Source organism: Leuciscus leuciscus, assembly GCF_965113295.1.
Source record: "Leuciscus leuciscus genome assembly, chromosome: 10".
Lineage (NCBI taxonomy): Eukaryota > Metazoa > Chordata > Actinopteri > Cypriniformes > Leuciscidae > Leuciscus > Leuciscus leuciscus.
Window position 1 is genome coordinate 4,579,286 of NC_138734.1, and position 18,655 is coordinate 4,597,940.

An 18,655-nucleotide genomic window follows, 5' to 3' on the forward strand; every position below is an offset into this window, starting at 1 on the left:
TAGTCTACAAAAAAACCCCCCCAACTAAATAGCCTTTTCAAGCTATTGCGTCATTTTCTAGCACTTACTTTACATTTAAGAAAGTAATGATATTCACACATTAATTCAACATTAAACAGTTTCATCACCATATTTTCATTAAAAAATTGCTTAATATAACATTATATATCCTAAATGTTTTACTGACAGAAGGGTTGTTAATTAGCTATATGTACTGTAATCACATGCTCAGAGTTTGTCTCCTTTTTTGTACATGAAAAACTATCATTTATAATTTATCACCCGCTCTCTGACCGTCTGACACATTTCAGAAAAAACTCTCAATCTAGTGAGGCAGGGGTAAGCCGAAAATCCTTTAGACGTGAAATATTTACTTTAAGTATAGATTAATAACAATAATAATAATACCTCTATAAATGAATAAATACACTATAAAATAAAAATATATATATTTGTAAATTATAATAATAGACTACTAAGTTACAATACTAATTATGTCTTATTTTCTTCAACATTCAAACCCTTGAGCGCTTCTCTCTCCAACACGCAGAGAATCAGACTATATAGTTATTTAATTAAATCACAGCCCCATTCAGTTTAATTTTACATTAGATGTATCTTTTTATGAACTCACAAACCCCCTGCAGTTCCCTCACGAACCCCCAGGAGTTTGCGAACTCCCGGTAGGCTTTACTCTGACTGACTGACTTTACGCAGCATCATGAAGTCTGGCTGGAGAAACTCCTACCATTCGAAGTGACATGACCTCCATTTAGCACTTGAAGACATTCCCAACCCAACCACGCATGGTCCGACTCATATGTAGCCTGGAAGGGCGAGGATGAAATTTGATGCAATTTGTTAAAAAACGAAATAGGGCACTCCTGTCCAGACACTCTATTCACTCAGAACTTGTTAACCTGAATGGTGTAGTTGTACCTGCAAATGAAGAGATTCAGGTTTAAGAGCATTCAGGTCTAACACGCCATGCTCAATTTGAAGTGTGTGTGTACGCAGCTGGAGGGAGGAGAGCCCCTCAAGGCACTGCCTGCAGTCGTAACAGACCCCACTGACAGATCCGCCCGGATTCATGCCCGGAATATCAACACACACATGCTACGCCTGACCAGCTCATACATCTCAAAAGACTGCATTTTATCAGGATTATTCTCTAAATAAAGCATTAATAAAGAGGATTAGTGTCACTCCCGCCCACTCCGGTACTGCTTTACGAGCTACTTCGAACATTAGCATTAATCGTTCATAATCAGCAAGAATAGTTTTTGTTCGATGGTCTTTCTCTCAGGTTTGCTTTAGAGGACTCATAGGGTGTTATAAAGCAGTAGAATCTGTTTCCTCCGCTTCACTCTCCTCCACGCACGGCTGGCTGTGCAGCTGGCGGCCTCGAACGGCGAGAAGACGAGGGAGAAGAGGAAGGGTCTGCTCTGAGGACGGCTACATGAGCATCGAAGCGGAATACTGCCAGATGCGACCGAAGCGTCGCTGAGAAACGCCTGTGAATTCCTCCACCGGAGTGGGTGAACTTAAGCCCCTCAGTTCAACCCTCCCTATTCATCACCCATTCTTCTACATCCTCCTCTTCACTGACCTACATATGTTTCCCTGCCGCTTGAGGTGGTTTGGAGGAAATAAAGCAGGCCGGTGTTTTGCTGTCCGAGTGGATGAACCAGGTGGTGCAGTGCTGCAAATAGATCACTTGGAAGGATATGTTAACCTCCCTGACCAGACTTCCCACTCCCATTAGTGAAAACACTGATAGTCATGGTAGCAGACCTCTTTTTTTATTCACTGAGATAGAAAAAGACTGTTAATGGTAGACCATGCAGTGCAATGTTTCTGAAATTAAACACTTTACAAAATAAGGTCCCATTAGTACAGTTTAGTTATTACATTTGTTACAATATATTAATATTTGTTAACATTTGCTTATAAAAATACAATTGTCCTTTATTATTAGAGCATCATTATTACGGTTTAAAAATCTGAGGGCACAGATTGGAAATTTGGGGGTATGGTTTATTAATCTGTGCATGTTTTGTTAAACTGAGGGAACAATTTAAGAATCTATGAGTAAGGTTTGTAGTACAGTATAGTAGGGCTGTTCAATAGGGAAAAACAGACATTATGATTAGGGATGCACCATTATTAAAATTTTGACCGACAGGATAATTTATTTTCATGTTATTTCCAATAACGGATAAAGTGCAAGTTTCTGCATGTCAGTTTAGCCATTGTGACATTATAATGTACAAAACGAAAATGGCTATTCTTTTTGAGGTTTTGCCAAAGACTAAATTATGTTAATCAACTTTAATAATTGTGATCACAACATTATGATTTGTCATAGTTGTGCAGCACTACCGTATTGCCATCCACTTTGAAAATTGCCACATACTATATAACAACATGCCCACAATACAACTAAATATTAACATTAATGCAGTTCAAAACACATTTAAACTATTAAAAACCAAATGCAGATCTCTATTTTGCTCATTCGTCAGCATAGTGTTACTTGTGTTCATGATTAGTAAGTTCAAAGAAAAACACATACTTTAAGATTGCCTGTTTTTGAACATTTACAAACAGTCATGTTCTGACTACTAAAACAGGCATTTCTTAACCAAAGAGCAGGCTATGCCACTACTGTTAGGACTAAAGGATTCATTGCACTAACCGTAAGCATTGTTAGCTAACAATTAAATATGCTAGAACTGTGCACTTTCCTATTTTATCCATCTAACCCCATAATGAACTCTCCGCTTTAAATACTTTGGGTGAGGAAACCTCTTGTCTCTGTTTCATCCAGTGGCAAATCACTATTCTCCACCTCTCTGGCATCTCTAAAATGGAAGCACGTCTGTGATTGTGGATTAAAGACAGAGGTCATGGGATTCATAAAAAAACAAACAATCTCTACATGTTTACTTTGTTATTCTAATTAGCCATATTAAAAATATTCAGCGTTCATCATAATAATTAGCAATGTGTTGGAATCTAAGTCCAGAGAGGGTCAATCTTCTCCTAATCAAACTCATGTGCGGTGGGTACTTGAGGGAAGTTAAGATGTCGGAGGTTAACAAGTGCACTGAGCGCCATAACAGCAGGGGTCAATCGGCTACTGCACAGGATGGACGATACGATAATGCACATCTCGCAGTGGAAGAGACAGCAAAAAAGAAAGGAGAACAATGAAGCATTCATCTACACTCAGTATTCCTATAATGTGACGAGACAAGCAGAAACCTGATGTCTCTCGGCAGCGATTCACAGTACCTGAGTAATCAACAGAAGACCTTCACAGCAAACACACACAAACACGCTCATACACATAAAGCATCTTACAGCGCAGAATGAGAAACGCTGAAGTGTCCAGGCAAGCCTGCTAGCCTTCAAAGATGAACAGCCCAATATATTTACAAGAATTCATAGTTCATCTTTGCAGTTGTTGATTTAATAATGGCTTGTTGGAGCAGCAGACGTTGGGTTTCGCCAGGGAGAATTTGTATAAATCAATCTGTGGTCTCATGTTTAGCTTTTAACAAGCCATTCATCACATTTTACTGGAGGCAGGACAGAGGTATGACTGATTTGTTTACTAATCCATGGAATTCACAGCATTAAAGACATCCTGTTGGATTCTGGCAATTAATTATTTCCTCCCTGTGTGTTTAATTTAACATTAATCTAGAAAATGTCATGTTTTATAGGTATTAGCACATTTCTTACATACTCGCACACAGATGTGTCCCTAGCAGAGAATTTGCATATAGACTCCAACTGTTTTCAAATAAAGGTAATTGGTTACTACAGAGTACGGGCTGACCCTCACTCCAATGGGGATGTGCAAAATTACATATTTTCATACGTGTCTGAATGAGTCAGTCTCAACCTTGTATAATTAGCTTCATGTCCACAACACACCGATCAGAAGTGTGCGTTCACATACGGCAGGTTCTTGTGTTCATTAACTGCTCGACAGAGCGGAAAAGAAAATGTTCTCAATTATTTTAAAAGATTAACTTTTTTATTTGACATGCAAAGGTAAAGCAAAAAAAATATGAAAAAAAATTAAATAGAGAAGAAAATTTAAATATCCATTACTAAACTCTAACATTGCCTCTTATTATAACAGATAACTCTAAATTGTAATGTGGACTCGTGTATTTTCTGTAAAGCTGCTTTGAAACGATGTGTATTGTGAAAAGTACTATACAAATATGAATTGAATATTAAAATTTGGTGCAGGAAAAAGAGCAAAGCTTATTTTATGAATTTATTGGATTTTTTTATGAACCACTTTACTATTTGTATACTGTTTTTGGCCCTATATTATGGGAATATGAATAATATTTTGTGAATAATATGGAGCAACATATATTACCATCTGATTCCATCTCTGTACAGTGGTACCGGCCACATTATTTTTCTTTTTTTTTCTTTTTTTTTTTTTTGTAAGGGATCAACATCCTCCAAAGGCTGTTTTGTATATTTTGCTTATTTCTGGGGACATTTCATTTTAGTAAAGTATAACTAAGTTAGAAACACACACACATACAGTACATCTAGAAACAGAGGGTGGTATGTGTTCCACAGAAATGAGTATTGATTAAGACATACACTGAGATTTAAAGTGGAATGAGAAATATGAGCCATCTTCTTCAATTGTAGATAGGCACACATCAGGGACAGCTGCAGAGTTCAGCATGACTGCCAGTGTGACTCCCATTATTATCAGTACTGCCAGCGAGGAGCTCGTCATCTCTCCGGTGAGACAACTCATTGCAATATTGATAGCTGATGTCAACCATTGTATTTTTGAAAGTGCGTGTTTGTGACTACACATGCAATATGTACCACTGGAGTTTGAAATACAAGACATTTGTCTTCTTACTAGATTCCCTTTGGAGACAGAAATCTTTGGGGCCAACTGCCAATGCTAACCAGTCAAACCTGGACCGCCCGAGTGACAGGCGCTGGTATCTTTGTGCCCACCGGTGGAAAGATACAGAAACACAGCAGCTATTTTCCTTCTCGTACTCATTCTATGACACTTGTTCTCGTATCCGTGAAACCTTTCTTTAAGAGGCGTCTTGCGTTATTGCTGACAGCCTTCTCAGACCACTCATCTCTAATGGAGTTTAACTTCATATGCTTCATGTACTTTTCTATGTGTGAAAGATGCAATGTTGACAGGCTGAAGAGAGGCCTTTAGTGCACTTCAACATTGCGTGTTAATCACACTTGAGTACTTAAGAGTTATTCAATGCATACATTTTTCAAATGAGGTCATGTAACATTAACCATTTCATAATGGATCTGATGTGTTTAAGACACCTCAGTGTGAGACAAGAGCTGCACAAGTAGAAGGCTGTGGTTAAAACATTAATGTTTAACTCTTTCTTTCTGTCTCGTTTGTTTCAGGAGTGAATGCCGTGTTCTCACAGCAGCCTCAGGACTTGGTAGTTGTGGCTGGTCAGCCTGTGACGCTACCCTGCTCCATCCCTGGATACCATGGTGTTGTGCTGTGGATCAAAGATGGCCTCGCTTTGGGCGTCGGAAGAGATCTTGCAGGTAATAAAGTTGCAAACTCTACTGAAAATGTTACCAGTGTTATGTTATGATTTTGATGCTAATCTACCCATCAAGCTTCTTACATACTTTTAACAATCAACAATATAAAATAAAGAACATCATGGTAGATTTCCTTAACCATTCATCTTCACTTGTAAGACCATCCTGCTTGATTAACTTAAACATCTTCACAAAAATGACCATGCTGGTCATCTAGCTTTACATCTTTACAAGAAAGACTGCCCTAGTCGACCAGCTTAACTAGCTAAACAAAAAAAGCTTAACCAGGTACATACAAACGACAGGTTACAAGCTTCACTGTCTCCTCAAGACCAACTTAACTAGCCTCACCAGAAAGACCACACTGGTACCTTAACAGGAAAGACCTGAAGGAAACACATAACCTGAGAATGGGCCTGAACACCACGTTGCTAACCATTTTACAGGAAAGGCTGTGCAAATCAAGCAACTTTACTAACTTAACAAGAACGGTCATGCTGGATCATGATCTTTACCAGGTTTACATGAAACAATGCCAGTTGACAAGCTTCACCGTCCCCAAAAGATGCATGTTCTGATTTGTGTGTGGAACAACAAATCCTGTCCGAAAATATTATCATAACCATATCCCTACCCCTAAACCTAACCATGCCCATAAATTATCCCTAAAATCAGATGGAAATTATAGGTGAATTATACTGATGTAGAAGCACCTAACCCTGGTTGTAAGCCTAAACTTGACACATACTGTAAATTTATCCTTCAAATATGATTGGTTGATTGGAATGTTGATCCAGGAACATATTGCACTTGGTGAAATCAGGTTCTGCTTGCTTAACCATCTTTACAGGAAAGATCATGCCAGTCGACCATCCAAACATACTAAGTGTCATCTGCTACACTAGCACTAACCTGCATAAGCCAGCCAATGTCAGCATTCATAACAGTCTTTTTATTGTCAAATAAGCTTGTTTTAAAATGCAAACAATTTACCCTAGTGACTGAGCGAGAGGCAAACGTGTCCACAGCTCCAGCTAATTTTATTGAATTTTACACTTCAACTAGCAGCCGGTCTTCATCTGCCTCTCAAATAACCAAATTGTTTTTTAAACAAGGCTTTTGTAATTAAAGCTGACTTTGGTACACAAGTTTAAGCCAGAGGGTGTGATTGCTTTTTAAAAACGGTCGAATTGGTGTCAGGCGCAGAAGGACAAGAGCAACTAAAATATAACCTCTTAAGTACTTTTAACTGTTAATAGCTTGTGAAGTGTGAGGCTCTTCTAGACTAGCAAAGTGCTGCTTGTTTGGTTAATTGCTTAAGCTAACAACCATTGGATTCTCATTCCTTCCACCTACAGACTTTGAACATCATGAACTTATTCATAGTCAGGTTGATCGGAAACAGTTGGTCCCCCTTTATGACATTTACATTGGATTGCCTGGATTACAGCGCATGGAGTCCCTGTTTGGAAAGAGCAGGTGTAAGCATCACTTTGAAAAGTCTAGATTAACCAAGGCCTAGAGACTCTAGCGTGATTCCCTAAACTCGATGGGTCGCATAAAGGGGAACTCAACCTTTTACTCCATTTTTCTATCACAGATGCAGCTCTGCCAAGCGTCCTGGGATATTTCCAGTGCAAAGCATGACGTAAAGCCCAGTTGGCCTCTTTAAAAACAGTTGCTGGGCTTATCCTTACAATTAAATATGTATTCCGCTGGAGATCACAGGTCTTTTTGCCTCTGACCTTTGGTGGCTGCTGCTCTGTGCCTTTTTGGCACTGATAGTGGCCTTTAATTAGACCCCAATAGGCAACTGAGCCCTGATAAATCCATTCCGCTCCCGAGTTTGTCATTATCAGGCTCCTGGGAGCTGGGCCCTGGCAGTGTAAACACTGGGAGAAGAGCTTTAAAAGTGGTCAAAGAGGAAGAGAGGGTGAATTGAAGCCGGGGTGGGGGTTGGGAGGTGAGAAGAGGTTCTGTGCTTGCGGGACTCACGATTATGAGAAGAGAGACAGAGAGCGGCACTTAACGGCACATCAGCTGCAGTTTAACAGTCACGGACGGGAGCCGAGGGCCGACCCAATCCGAGGCGAGCCAGCCCCATCTAGCTCTTTATGCGGATCAATGGCGGGCCAGCGCTCAGAGGGCCATGAAGAATTTCAATGAAGTCCTGCGCTCTCTCCGTCTCTCTTTTTTTATGGCATGTAATTTTTTTCGAGTTGCCGAGAGCCCGTGCTTTAGACAAAAGAGCACTTTAAAAGCAAGCTTCGGGTACAAGGGCGGAGGTGCATTGCTTTTACATGAATGACACTTTACAGAATAAAACTGCACAGCTGCTCCTTTTATCAGTCTTGCCTGCGTCAACAAGTAACACTGCGTCCAATAAAGAAAATTGACACATCTACGACTACGTACTCCAAGCTAGCAGCTGCACACATAAAAAAAGAGGCGACTACAACAGCTCAAAGCTCCACATTTCAATATCAGCCTACTCAGCTATTCATGGAAGAGGCTTCTCTCATTCAGTGCTGTTTCAATTTGGGAGAACATTGATTAAAATGAGAAATCGCAAACAATATGTTTAATAAATCAGCAGACAAAAGAGGCTGATTTGTATCGGTCCCCACATTCTTCGTGGAGGTCCTTTTGCTCCTGCTTCTAATTAAAGACATCAGTTCAATGCCGCCACAAACAAACAAATAAAAGTCATGAATATGCATTGTGTGGATTGCTGGTGTAAACGTGAATATCCAAACATAACCAGACAGGGAGACTGCACAAGCATGCTTGGACATAAAGAGCACAGCAGAATGCTGATTCCGGTTTTGATGCATTGTTTTATTTACACTTGGCACATCAGTAATCCAAACAGTAGCTCTCGGATTTGTGCTGCTCACTTCAAAGCCAACGTTTTGTGGGAGAGCAAAAAAGAAAAAAAAAAATCCATAGAAAGCAACACTCAAAGAGCAATGTCAAATGTCCTTTTCTAAGATTTTTACAACATCAAAATTTCAGTAGCTGATACTAATCCAGTTTTGCTGCCACGTTATACATTACACTGTATGCAAAGAAATCTCTTTATTTTTATTTTTTTTAATATGTAATTAAAAAATAATAATTTTAAACAAATAAATAAACACATATAATTAAAATTCAAGTGCTTAAATCAAATAAATAAATAAAATAAAAGGGTCTCCACTACATGATTAGACCATGCATATACAAATACACATGTAAAGGTCAGTACTATTGGAACTTAAAAGGGCTGGTCTCATTAAATTTAGTTATTGATTTATTTCAATAGTCCACAACTACATGTCAACTAACTCTCATTAATTTGCAAGTGCATGTACACAGTATTAGTAGATTGTTGGGTTAGAGTTCAGGTTAGTAGAATGATTTGACATGTACTTGCAAAGTTAGTTAGTCAGTTAGTCATTTGGGGAGCATCAAAATAAAGTGATAGCAGATAGTAAGTTGACAGTCTACTTATACTCTAATGAATACTATCAAAATAAAATGTTACCTTAAATCTTTTTTAAAATCTAGAATCTAAATACTCAAGTACCATCCCTGCTTTCTACAAAATATATCCATATTTTGGTTCCTTGAATCTATTTTGGTTACCAGAATCAAACCTAATGGAGGAAAACAACAGTCATGTATGTAATTATCACATTCTCTCTCAATCATTTGCTCTGTTTGAGCCGACAGGCAGATACACTCACTTGTTCCCTCGAACCATTAATCACTGCGTCACGTCTCCATTCACGGCCCTTTTCCCCTTCCATCGATCCGACATACAGACTAATCCTTTCCTGTCCTGATGGATTCATTAACTCTAATGGGGCTATTTTATATTGTTTGCTTTGGTTGACGTGGGTTGTCTTAGGGATTCATTGTGATCAATGACAGAATTATTTCATTCTTCTCTCTGACATCCTCTGTTGTGCATTTCTTGGGTGAACCATGCATGATTTATATAATGATATATTAATCTAAGAGGTGTCCAGATGAGAGATGAAATGTGTATCATACCGAACATACTGATAGAATACACAAATCTGGGTTCATAAAGAACTGCATTTGTATGGGCCAAGCTCAGATAATGATACAGGTGGGTGGATTGAATCTCTAGATCACAGTTAATCATTGTTTGTTATTTGACTGGCGTCAGCTTGCATAAAGACTAGCTAGGATTGCTCCTTCACTTTATTACAGGATCACTGTAGGAAGTAAATCCCTGCTGATTTCAAACTCACACATTCAAAGCCTACTTGCTTTATTGAGGGTTTGTGTGTGTGTGTGTGTGACTTTTAAGTGTGCCCCACTCAGCAAACAAACAAACAAACAAATAAATAGCACATTATATTGTATTATGATGTATGTAAAATAAGACACGCAGACATTTTTATTACTTTTATTTAACCAGAAAGAAAAACTCATTGAGATTAAAAATCTCTTTTCCAAGAGTGTCCTGGCCAAGACAAGCAGCAGCAGCAGCACAATTAACAAGGTTGCAGACATAAAAACATATAACATATAACGTCAACATATTATAACATATAACAATTTATGCCGGTAATACATAGTGAGTTACAAGGTCATAAAATATCAAAGTTTCATATATATTTATCACAAAGCGATAAACAACAGCAAGGATCGTCCGAATAGTCAGTCATAACATCTACAGCCAGTTTGTGTAGCCTCCATGTCATTTAAAAGTAATTTAAAATCAACCATGTCATGAGCCCGCCTGGGTCAAAGCAATGCATTGCGGTAGAGTCCATGTTGCTAATGACTGTGTATTCATATTGCTTGATAAAGCAGTAATGTCTTTAGAAGCCAGTGCATATATTCTGCATCCATCTGAGAAATAAGACCTCAAGATTTGCAGCTAGGCATTAAGTGGCAATAGATGCCGCCTGCAACAAACCCATCAATCTCTCATCAGGAATAAACACAGTATCGAACCAAGTCAATGGCCATTAAAATGACTCTGTAAGCTTCATTTGCTTTGACTGGCGGACACCATAAACAGTACTTGATTTGGCTATGTTCACATTACAGGCCTTAAATTGTAACCTGGCAGTTGCCAAGGTTAATTGTATTGCCCAGAGGTTGACTTAATGGAGTTTTCAGTACGAGTCTGAACGATTTCTCAGACTGCCACTGACAATTGTAACATACAGTAAGAGTACAATTAACATGGGATAGGATAACTATTATTTTGTATTTTGAGTGAATTTAATGAGAAATTTCTGTTAGCAGACTTTTGGGATCACAGTATGATCTTCTGAATCTCTCAAGTAGACATCCAGCATGAGATTATTTTGCAGGAGATTTAAACGAAAGTCTCTGTTTGCTCTCCATTTAATCTCTGTGACATCTAAAATAAAGAACAGAGATATTAAACATATCATTTTGGGGTTTTATTTCCAATTTATTTACTCTCAACACAAAGTCTGCAATCTCAAGCAGAAAACAAATTAGGTCAAAAATAGGTAAATACCTGGCCAACTTATATCATGTAGTGTCAACATAGGCTGTTCCTTTTACATAACATATCTCATCATCTTTTTGGTAAGACCTTCAAAACAACTTTCCAATGTAGTCCAGCTGATTTTGGGCACAGTCTGTTTTTGATGGCTTATTAAATGTTTGTTTTTTGGTTCATCCTGCCCATTTTCTGTCTCCCACTCACTTAGAGAAATTAAAAGCTGTATGTGGGCAGATAAAACACATTGCACCATAATCGTCTGCTGCTCTCTCCTCAATAGGGGAAATGAGAGACACTTCATGGTCTATTAAAAGTGAATGGGATCCAATGAGGCAACGGGCAATAATTGGCATTTTCTGGCACAGTGATTTCAACAGGCAGGCTCAAGGACTTAAAAGCCATTAGTCCAGTCCAGTCTATTTTTCACTCCTTTCTTCAGCAATATGTTAAAGCACATCCCTCTTTCAAGCCTCATTGCTGTAGATTACAGTGATGGCTGCAGTAATAGCCCCGTGGTAGAGTTTGGGAATAGGTTGGACTTCGTACCACACAGCACTCGAAAAGATATAGGTGATATCGGGATGCCCTTTCAAATTGACAATGGGTGATACATCTCTAAACAAGTGGATTCAGTTATATAAACCCAATCAACCACAAAAGCACATGCTGTTTTTAATCCTTTCAGTTTGAAACACATATGCTTTTCGGAGCCAACAACACTTTAAATAGAAAACGGACTTGCTGGTGTTGAGTGCCCCGAGAGCATGAGGGTGCATGACGATTATGTCACAGAGAATTCTCTGGAGCGAACATGAATCATATCGATGGATGCTGTAAAAATCAATATTCTGCCACAGGTCATTCACTGGCAAAGATTCAAATGGCTGCTCTGTGCAGACTGGAAGCAGGAACTTGAAGCGAGATCACTTCTGAAGGTGTAAATTTAGCCACATAAAAAGCAATATTGAATTAAATTGAGGGGAAAATGCACAGCGCTCCGTTCTGTAGAGAAATACGCTGAGATCAGCTTCTGATGCTATTAAATCCGTATCACCCATCAGCCATCAATTACTGTCTTGACTTGGAAAGAGAGGCTGCACTAACAGCAATGACAGCACTTTTTAGGGGTCTCATTGGAAATTGCAGATCTCTCATAATTAGAAGTATTTGCCTCCTGAGAGACATTAAAGACATTCACACGGAGAGCTTGTGAAATGTACCGTAAAGTATGACACAATCAAACGTCTCCTCCCCAATTTACATTTCCTATAGTGACAAACCAAGCTTCTGCAGTCGCTCCTTATGCAAATTCCCAGGAAATAGTCTACTGATGGGTTTTAAAGGCCCTCGGATCTGCTTGCTGTTGTAAAACAGTCAGTTTTCCCTGAAATACATCCTGCTGAATGTATTATTAAACCGCAAATCACCGTTCCTCTGCATCAGTAGAACACATCTCAATCTTCTTGGCTGTGTGTGCTGCTTACTAAGTACTACACCTACAGCAGGACGCCTGAGGAGCAGCTGAACATATTATAGCAAAACCAGCAGATTGCCTCACCTCAATCAACCATCATCTCACCTCAATCATCAGTGTGGCTCACTTCAACCAGCACAAAGTCTCACTCCAACCAGCACAAAATCACACCCCAACCTCCGGAAAGTCTCACCCTAACCGGCAGAAAGTCTCACCCCAACCGGCAGAAAGACTCACACATCTGCTCATCTTTAGTTTATTTTAGAAAGGTCACAGATGTGCAGATTCTTGTCTCACATTGGGTGTTTTTATTGTCCTGAGGGAAACAAGTCATCAGTATTTTAACTTTGCAGAAGAAATAGGCTACAAGAAATTACTATTTTCATTGTTTTCCACACATCCATGAAAGTAGACGAAATCTCCTGTATCTCAGATAATATATAAGATACAAATTTGTAAGATACAAATAATATACAATAAATTCAACTGATGTCCTTTGATATCGCAGTGGTTGCTAACAAACAGCCACTGTTGCATCAGCCTCCAACACTTACTCCCTGTGGCATTCGAGGATTTCCTTACACTGTCATGAAAAACTCTTTAATTTAGGTGCTCGGTTAGTGCGACTCTGAAACTGACAAGCTACAATTTTCCTGGATTTTATCTACCTCGAAACGTTTAAAAACACACAAAATGCATTTTTAAAGCAGTCACTGCTGGTCTTGTGGCATTAACCAGTCAACTTCCCTGTTTTCCAGGTTATCCTCGCTATGCTGTGGTTGGGGATCATGGAACTGGCGAGCACCACCTGCGAATCCAGAGGGTGGAGCTGATGGATGATGCTGTGTTTGAGTGCCAGGCCATCCAGGCCGCCATGAGGTCCCGTCCCGCTCGACTTACTGTCCTAGGTTAGTCACAATTGCGGGTAAAAATTAAGACTGACGAAGAAGTCCTGCAGATAGCTTATTTGCATACTTTTATCAATCAGCTTATTTGCAAAAATGTCGCTTTCTTAACATTCAGTTACATTTTCTAATTTATTTTATTTCTAATTATCGTCCAAATAGCATCCTCAAATTAAATCAAAATATGCACGTAGACTGATTACAGTGATCTCAAACTATCCTTGAGAATGAGATCAGCGAAAAAATAATGTACAGTATTAAAAATAGATTTTTCACTGACCAAACTCCCCTGCAGTACCATAAGTTCTCACTTTTAATTTCCTGCTGCAAATCCCACTGTCTTCATTATTAAACCAGAGAGGTCATTGAATCTTAATTAAGTTTTATTGGGTTATTATTCAACGTTGCTGTATCTGCGATATTGGGCAGCAACAGTGTTATCTGTGCTGAGGTTGTAATCAACCACCTGGTAGGTTTATCTGCTCAAAAAAAAGACCACCCACACCCACCAAGTTATAGCTCTTCCCTGCACCAGTGGGCAAAACTGTGGGTTACTGAGAAAGCACTGAGTGGGCTCAAGATTGGGGAGGTGTTATATAAGTGGTGGGGTAAGCCATGGAGCACATGTGCTCGCAAGCCGGAATGTGATTTGCTTTATTGATCTCCACTAATGAAAAGTTAAAATAATGACCTGCATGGGAGGATGTAGTGAGGGAAATTAGAGGAAGAAAGAAGACAAATGACATGGTCTGCGGTTTCTCTCTGCTGCTCCCCTCTACAAATGACTTATTTGCACTTAGCATAGACAAAATAGTCGCCTAAATCCCACTGCTACAAGTATCACAACCACCTTATGACCGGAACATCATTCACCAATGTCAACTTGCAATATGTTTGATTGGTGAATTGACTGGAGAAAATGATTTGAAAGAGATGATGCACAGGCTGTTTTGTTTATCATGATTCTCTCCTGCTGTGGTCATTATTAATTGGGCCTTAATTAGTTCTGTTTAGAACTGCCTCAATGGGCACTGATAACGCTAATTATCCCCCACAAACTTAAAACTAAGAACCTCAAGTTCATCCCAGTCTAGTTTAATTTCCTGTCAAGTTGGACACCAGGGAGCTAGTGGCTTTGTGATCATTGGGGCTATTCAATGATTAATTTCATGGGCCTAGACAAGGATCATGTCATTGTATGGTTGCACTTTATTTGTACAGTACATGCACTTTCATTGTACTTAAAGTGTACCTACCCACAAAAGTACTGAGAAGTGTAAAATATCTACATGGGTTATGTTAAGGTTTAGGGGTAGGTTCTCAGTTAGTACCTAGTTAGTGGCATTACTACAATAAGTACATAGTATGTTCATGTGAAACAGGACTGTAAATTAAAATGCTACCCATTGTATTATGAAAACATACTGTAACCTCCGGAACTCAAAATATCCTCCCCAATAAAAAAAGACTAACATACTAAGCTGGGAAAACTCATTCTTAACTTCCAAGACTTTTAGATGTCAGTCAAAAGAATATATTTGAACGACAAAATGTAGACATCAGTAATGCCTATCATGTGGCTTAGTCGCAGAGGTAAAAAAACTAAGAAAAAAAAAGCGAAAAAAATAATGATACAATAAAAATATGTCTTTCAAATCATATGGTGTTCTTGGGTGTGTAGCACCTGCAACTCTGCAGATCCTCCTGACGGACCCAAATGTTAATAATGAGTGGCTGAAAATAATACGAAAATTAAAAAAAAAACTTGACTATCTAAACAGTAGCTTTCCACTTAAGCCTCAATGTTTTGGGGAAAAAAAACAGGTGACCAGATCTTCTAACCTGTGCTTGTAATATATGCAAGCTCTGTAGCAGAGTGATCTCTTGGCTGTCTTTTACAATGTCAAGAAGCCTGGTCTGAGCAGTAGTGATGACAGGAATGGGAGTGTGACTCCCGCTCTTCCCAGTATTTCTTACCTGACAGCTGAAGTGGTCCCTCAACCCCTCGCTTCATGACTCAGCCTTCCCTCACACACCGCCTGAAGGCTGAGGTTAGGGCAGGTGTACTCTCTGCAGACTTCCACATATAGCATTGGCTCAGCCAATCCCGCTAGAGGCTTTGATATCTGATCAAGTGTTTGAAAGTGGAGAAAACTGAATCCCAACTGTGAATTTTCCTGAATACAAAATTTCTGAACCACTTATGGTTGCTTGCTTAAAAAAAAAAAAAAAGTTCCTTCATCAAAGAAAAACCTGCATCATCATGTCCGCCATGATACGAGATGGTAAAATCTGCTCACTATAGCCAGACTCCTAAATTTTGAACTCTACCTTTGCAGAAGTCTGGGATTTAGTGGGTTAACCTCAAGAGGTCACTTTTTCAGAATTATTATTTTAGCAGTTTCTACCTAGCCCTGTGGGCTAATTATATACTCTCTAAAAGATTGCCATCCTTGTCTTCTTACGCGCCCACTCAACATTAATCTCAGGCCATGTGAAAATGGACAGCAGAGTAATGAAGGGACAGAGATCGTCTCTGGCCTTATGAAACTATCAAAAGGTTACTCACCGCCACCATACTCTTAAATATTTTGAATCTCAATTTTGCTCTTTATAATGGTTCCATTGCTCTTCCCTACAATAAAAAGTAAGTATGCAAAGTGATAGCATAAGCAGTCAGATGATCTTATATTCTGTTATCTTACAAGTGCTGAAATTGCCCATTAGAAAATATTTGCTTTTCTAGGGATTAAATCCTTGGAAGATGCAAGGGCTAAATCTACCCCACTCATTTATCCTTCCCTTTCGCAAAAATTAATAATTATGATTTCACAACTAATGGAAGATCAAGTGTCCTTGAGGGAAAAATAAATAGGTGAAGACACTTGGAATGTGTATTACTTCGCATTTGGAAGTCTCAAAGTCTTAGCCTATCATTTGATAAACAGCTTCAAGGCATGGAGATTATTAACTTTTAATTGCAAATCACAAGATGCAAGATGTTTTGAAAACGTCCTGCTTATAGTCTTATGAAGATAAACAAAGGTCATCAATTCAACTCCAGATTTCATTTCTACACAAGTGTGATGCCCTGAACACCACCGAACTTCATTTAATCTCTTTTTTCACAAGATAGGATGCTTTTAAATTGACTTATTATGAATCAAATGCAAACAAACATGCCAAACCTAGATGTACAATTTGTCACCCCTTAGAGCCACACACAATTTTGACCTGAATTGCAAGTAAAATAATTTAAGAAAGAAATTAACAACAATAAAGTCCCTTTACTGAAAGCCAATGCAACTTTTCACAACTATTTTGGACCAACAGTAGCTGGCAAACATTCAGAGCTTTCCAAATCCCATAAACCCAGTCTGTGTTTGCTAAAAGATGATTATTACTAAATCAAATATTAGAGACAAAATTGATTAAATAGCTGGTTTATGTACCATTGTGTTTGAACTATTGCACATGTAACTGTGCACAACACTGATGCAGATGTTATTTAAATGGACGATTAGCTTTGCTTGCAATTCCACCCTGCTGGGCTGTGACCTAAGACACATCTGCAAACACACTCCTATAGCCTGAATGACAGACGAGATGTTCTGTTACTTACGAATGTCAAGCTGTCAGCGTTTCTGTGGTGTAATTCACTTTGACATGTTGAGTAGGAAACACCTTTGAGCTTTGATCAGCATGTAGGCTTGTTTCCCCTGGATCTATTAAGCTACATGCAAATTGCAATTTACTGTACACATACTTCTGTGATGGAAATGTTTTTCAACAAAATGAAACCATGAATACAAACAGTGAAAGGACATTTGAAACATTTGATTTTGAAAAGACATTTCCTTTTAGTCATTTTAGACTGCTATGTAGTTATTATAAATTACTGATCCGTATGCTATTTTGGTGCCTGTTGGTGAAGCTTACTTTCTAGTGTTGCTGGTTGACCAAACAAGTAGTTACTATTGTTGTAGGAACCCCAATAGCCGATTCCTAAGTGCACTAATGATGGTATTTTTTACTGCTTCACTGTCATCTCCACCCATCATGAACACTTCACCAGCTTCCAACCACCACCTATTCACAATCTGACCCCACCACGCCTCTTCAACTAGAGGTACCCACCGTATCTCATAACAACTTCTTCTCTTTTCCAACCTACTGCATAGTCAGAGGCCATGACAATGCTCTCAGAAAACAAAATGAGTCTGCTTGTAGTGGTCACGCCAAAACCCAGCCCACGCTCACTGCCAGTGCCCCAGCACCTCTATTTCCTGCACACTTTGATGCTTATTCAAAGGTATATCTTATTTTCTTTCCATCACCTTTGGTTTCTCAACCCCTGACTCCACTCTGCTATAACACTGGCAATCTGGCCGGGCATCACTCATGCATCGAACCGTTGAAACCGTACCCGTAAAGACTCTGCCAAATGGAGAGGAGTGAAAGAAATGGGGAAAGCAAGAGATGGAGAGTTAGAATATGGATCAGCGAGTGTTTACCGTTGAATTCTGCCTCCCGCAAAGCAACACATTAGTGACAGCGCTGTGAAGGGAGATTTGATTTGGGCCAGTGAGCCACGTATGTCACTTGTCTCCATTCCTGGCATGTTTTCGATTACACTTCCTCTTCTTTCTTGTTTCGTTGCCGATCCATCTATCACAGCCCGCAGCAGCCACGTGAGCAGGTGACTGGAGCCGTTGCTGAAACAGACGGGCCTCATTGTTGTGCCAGACACGTCAGTGGAGGCAAAACACCACCTCACCCATTCGGTTCCCAACAGATTGCTTTCCTCCCGTCCCAGAAGCTGGATTACAGGCCATATCACCTCACTCTTCCACAATCTTGTTTTTGATGTCAATAACTCAACCTGCGAAGCCACTGCTATAGAAGCCCACTGTAAATGAAGTGAAATTTCCTCCCCTGCAATTACTATTGCATCAAACCCACTCTGGAGAATAAAAGAGATCACTCTCTTGCTCTCTCACATGTCCTTCCTTTTAGTTCCTGGAACTGAAACATTGCCCATCCAGTTGATTTAAAAAGCTTGTCGCTGACATCCAAGGTTCCCAGTTGATTGAGCCAATGTTTCAGTCCATTTGGTTAATTGCAAATCCATTTGCCTGGATGTTATTTATTGTTTTCTTCAGACACATGCTACAAGTTAAA

At 39.2% G+C, this 18,655-nt stretch overlaps 1 protein-coding gene across 1 annotated transcript in view; it reads left to right on the top strand.

Annotated features, from left to right (window-relative positions):
• The window catches only part of kirrel3b (kirre like nephrin family adhesion molecule 3b), a 205,739-nt gene that overhangs the window by 125,011 nt on the left and 62,073 nt on the right, over positions 1-18,655 (top strand). The window contains 2 exon segments of the mRNA XM_082182190.1: positions 5,446-5,595; positions 13,328-13,477. Coding sequence (XP_082038316.1) covers positions 5,446-5,595; positions 13,328-13,477 — 300 coding nt within the window.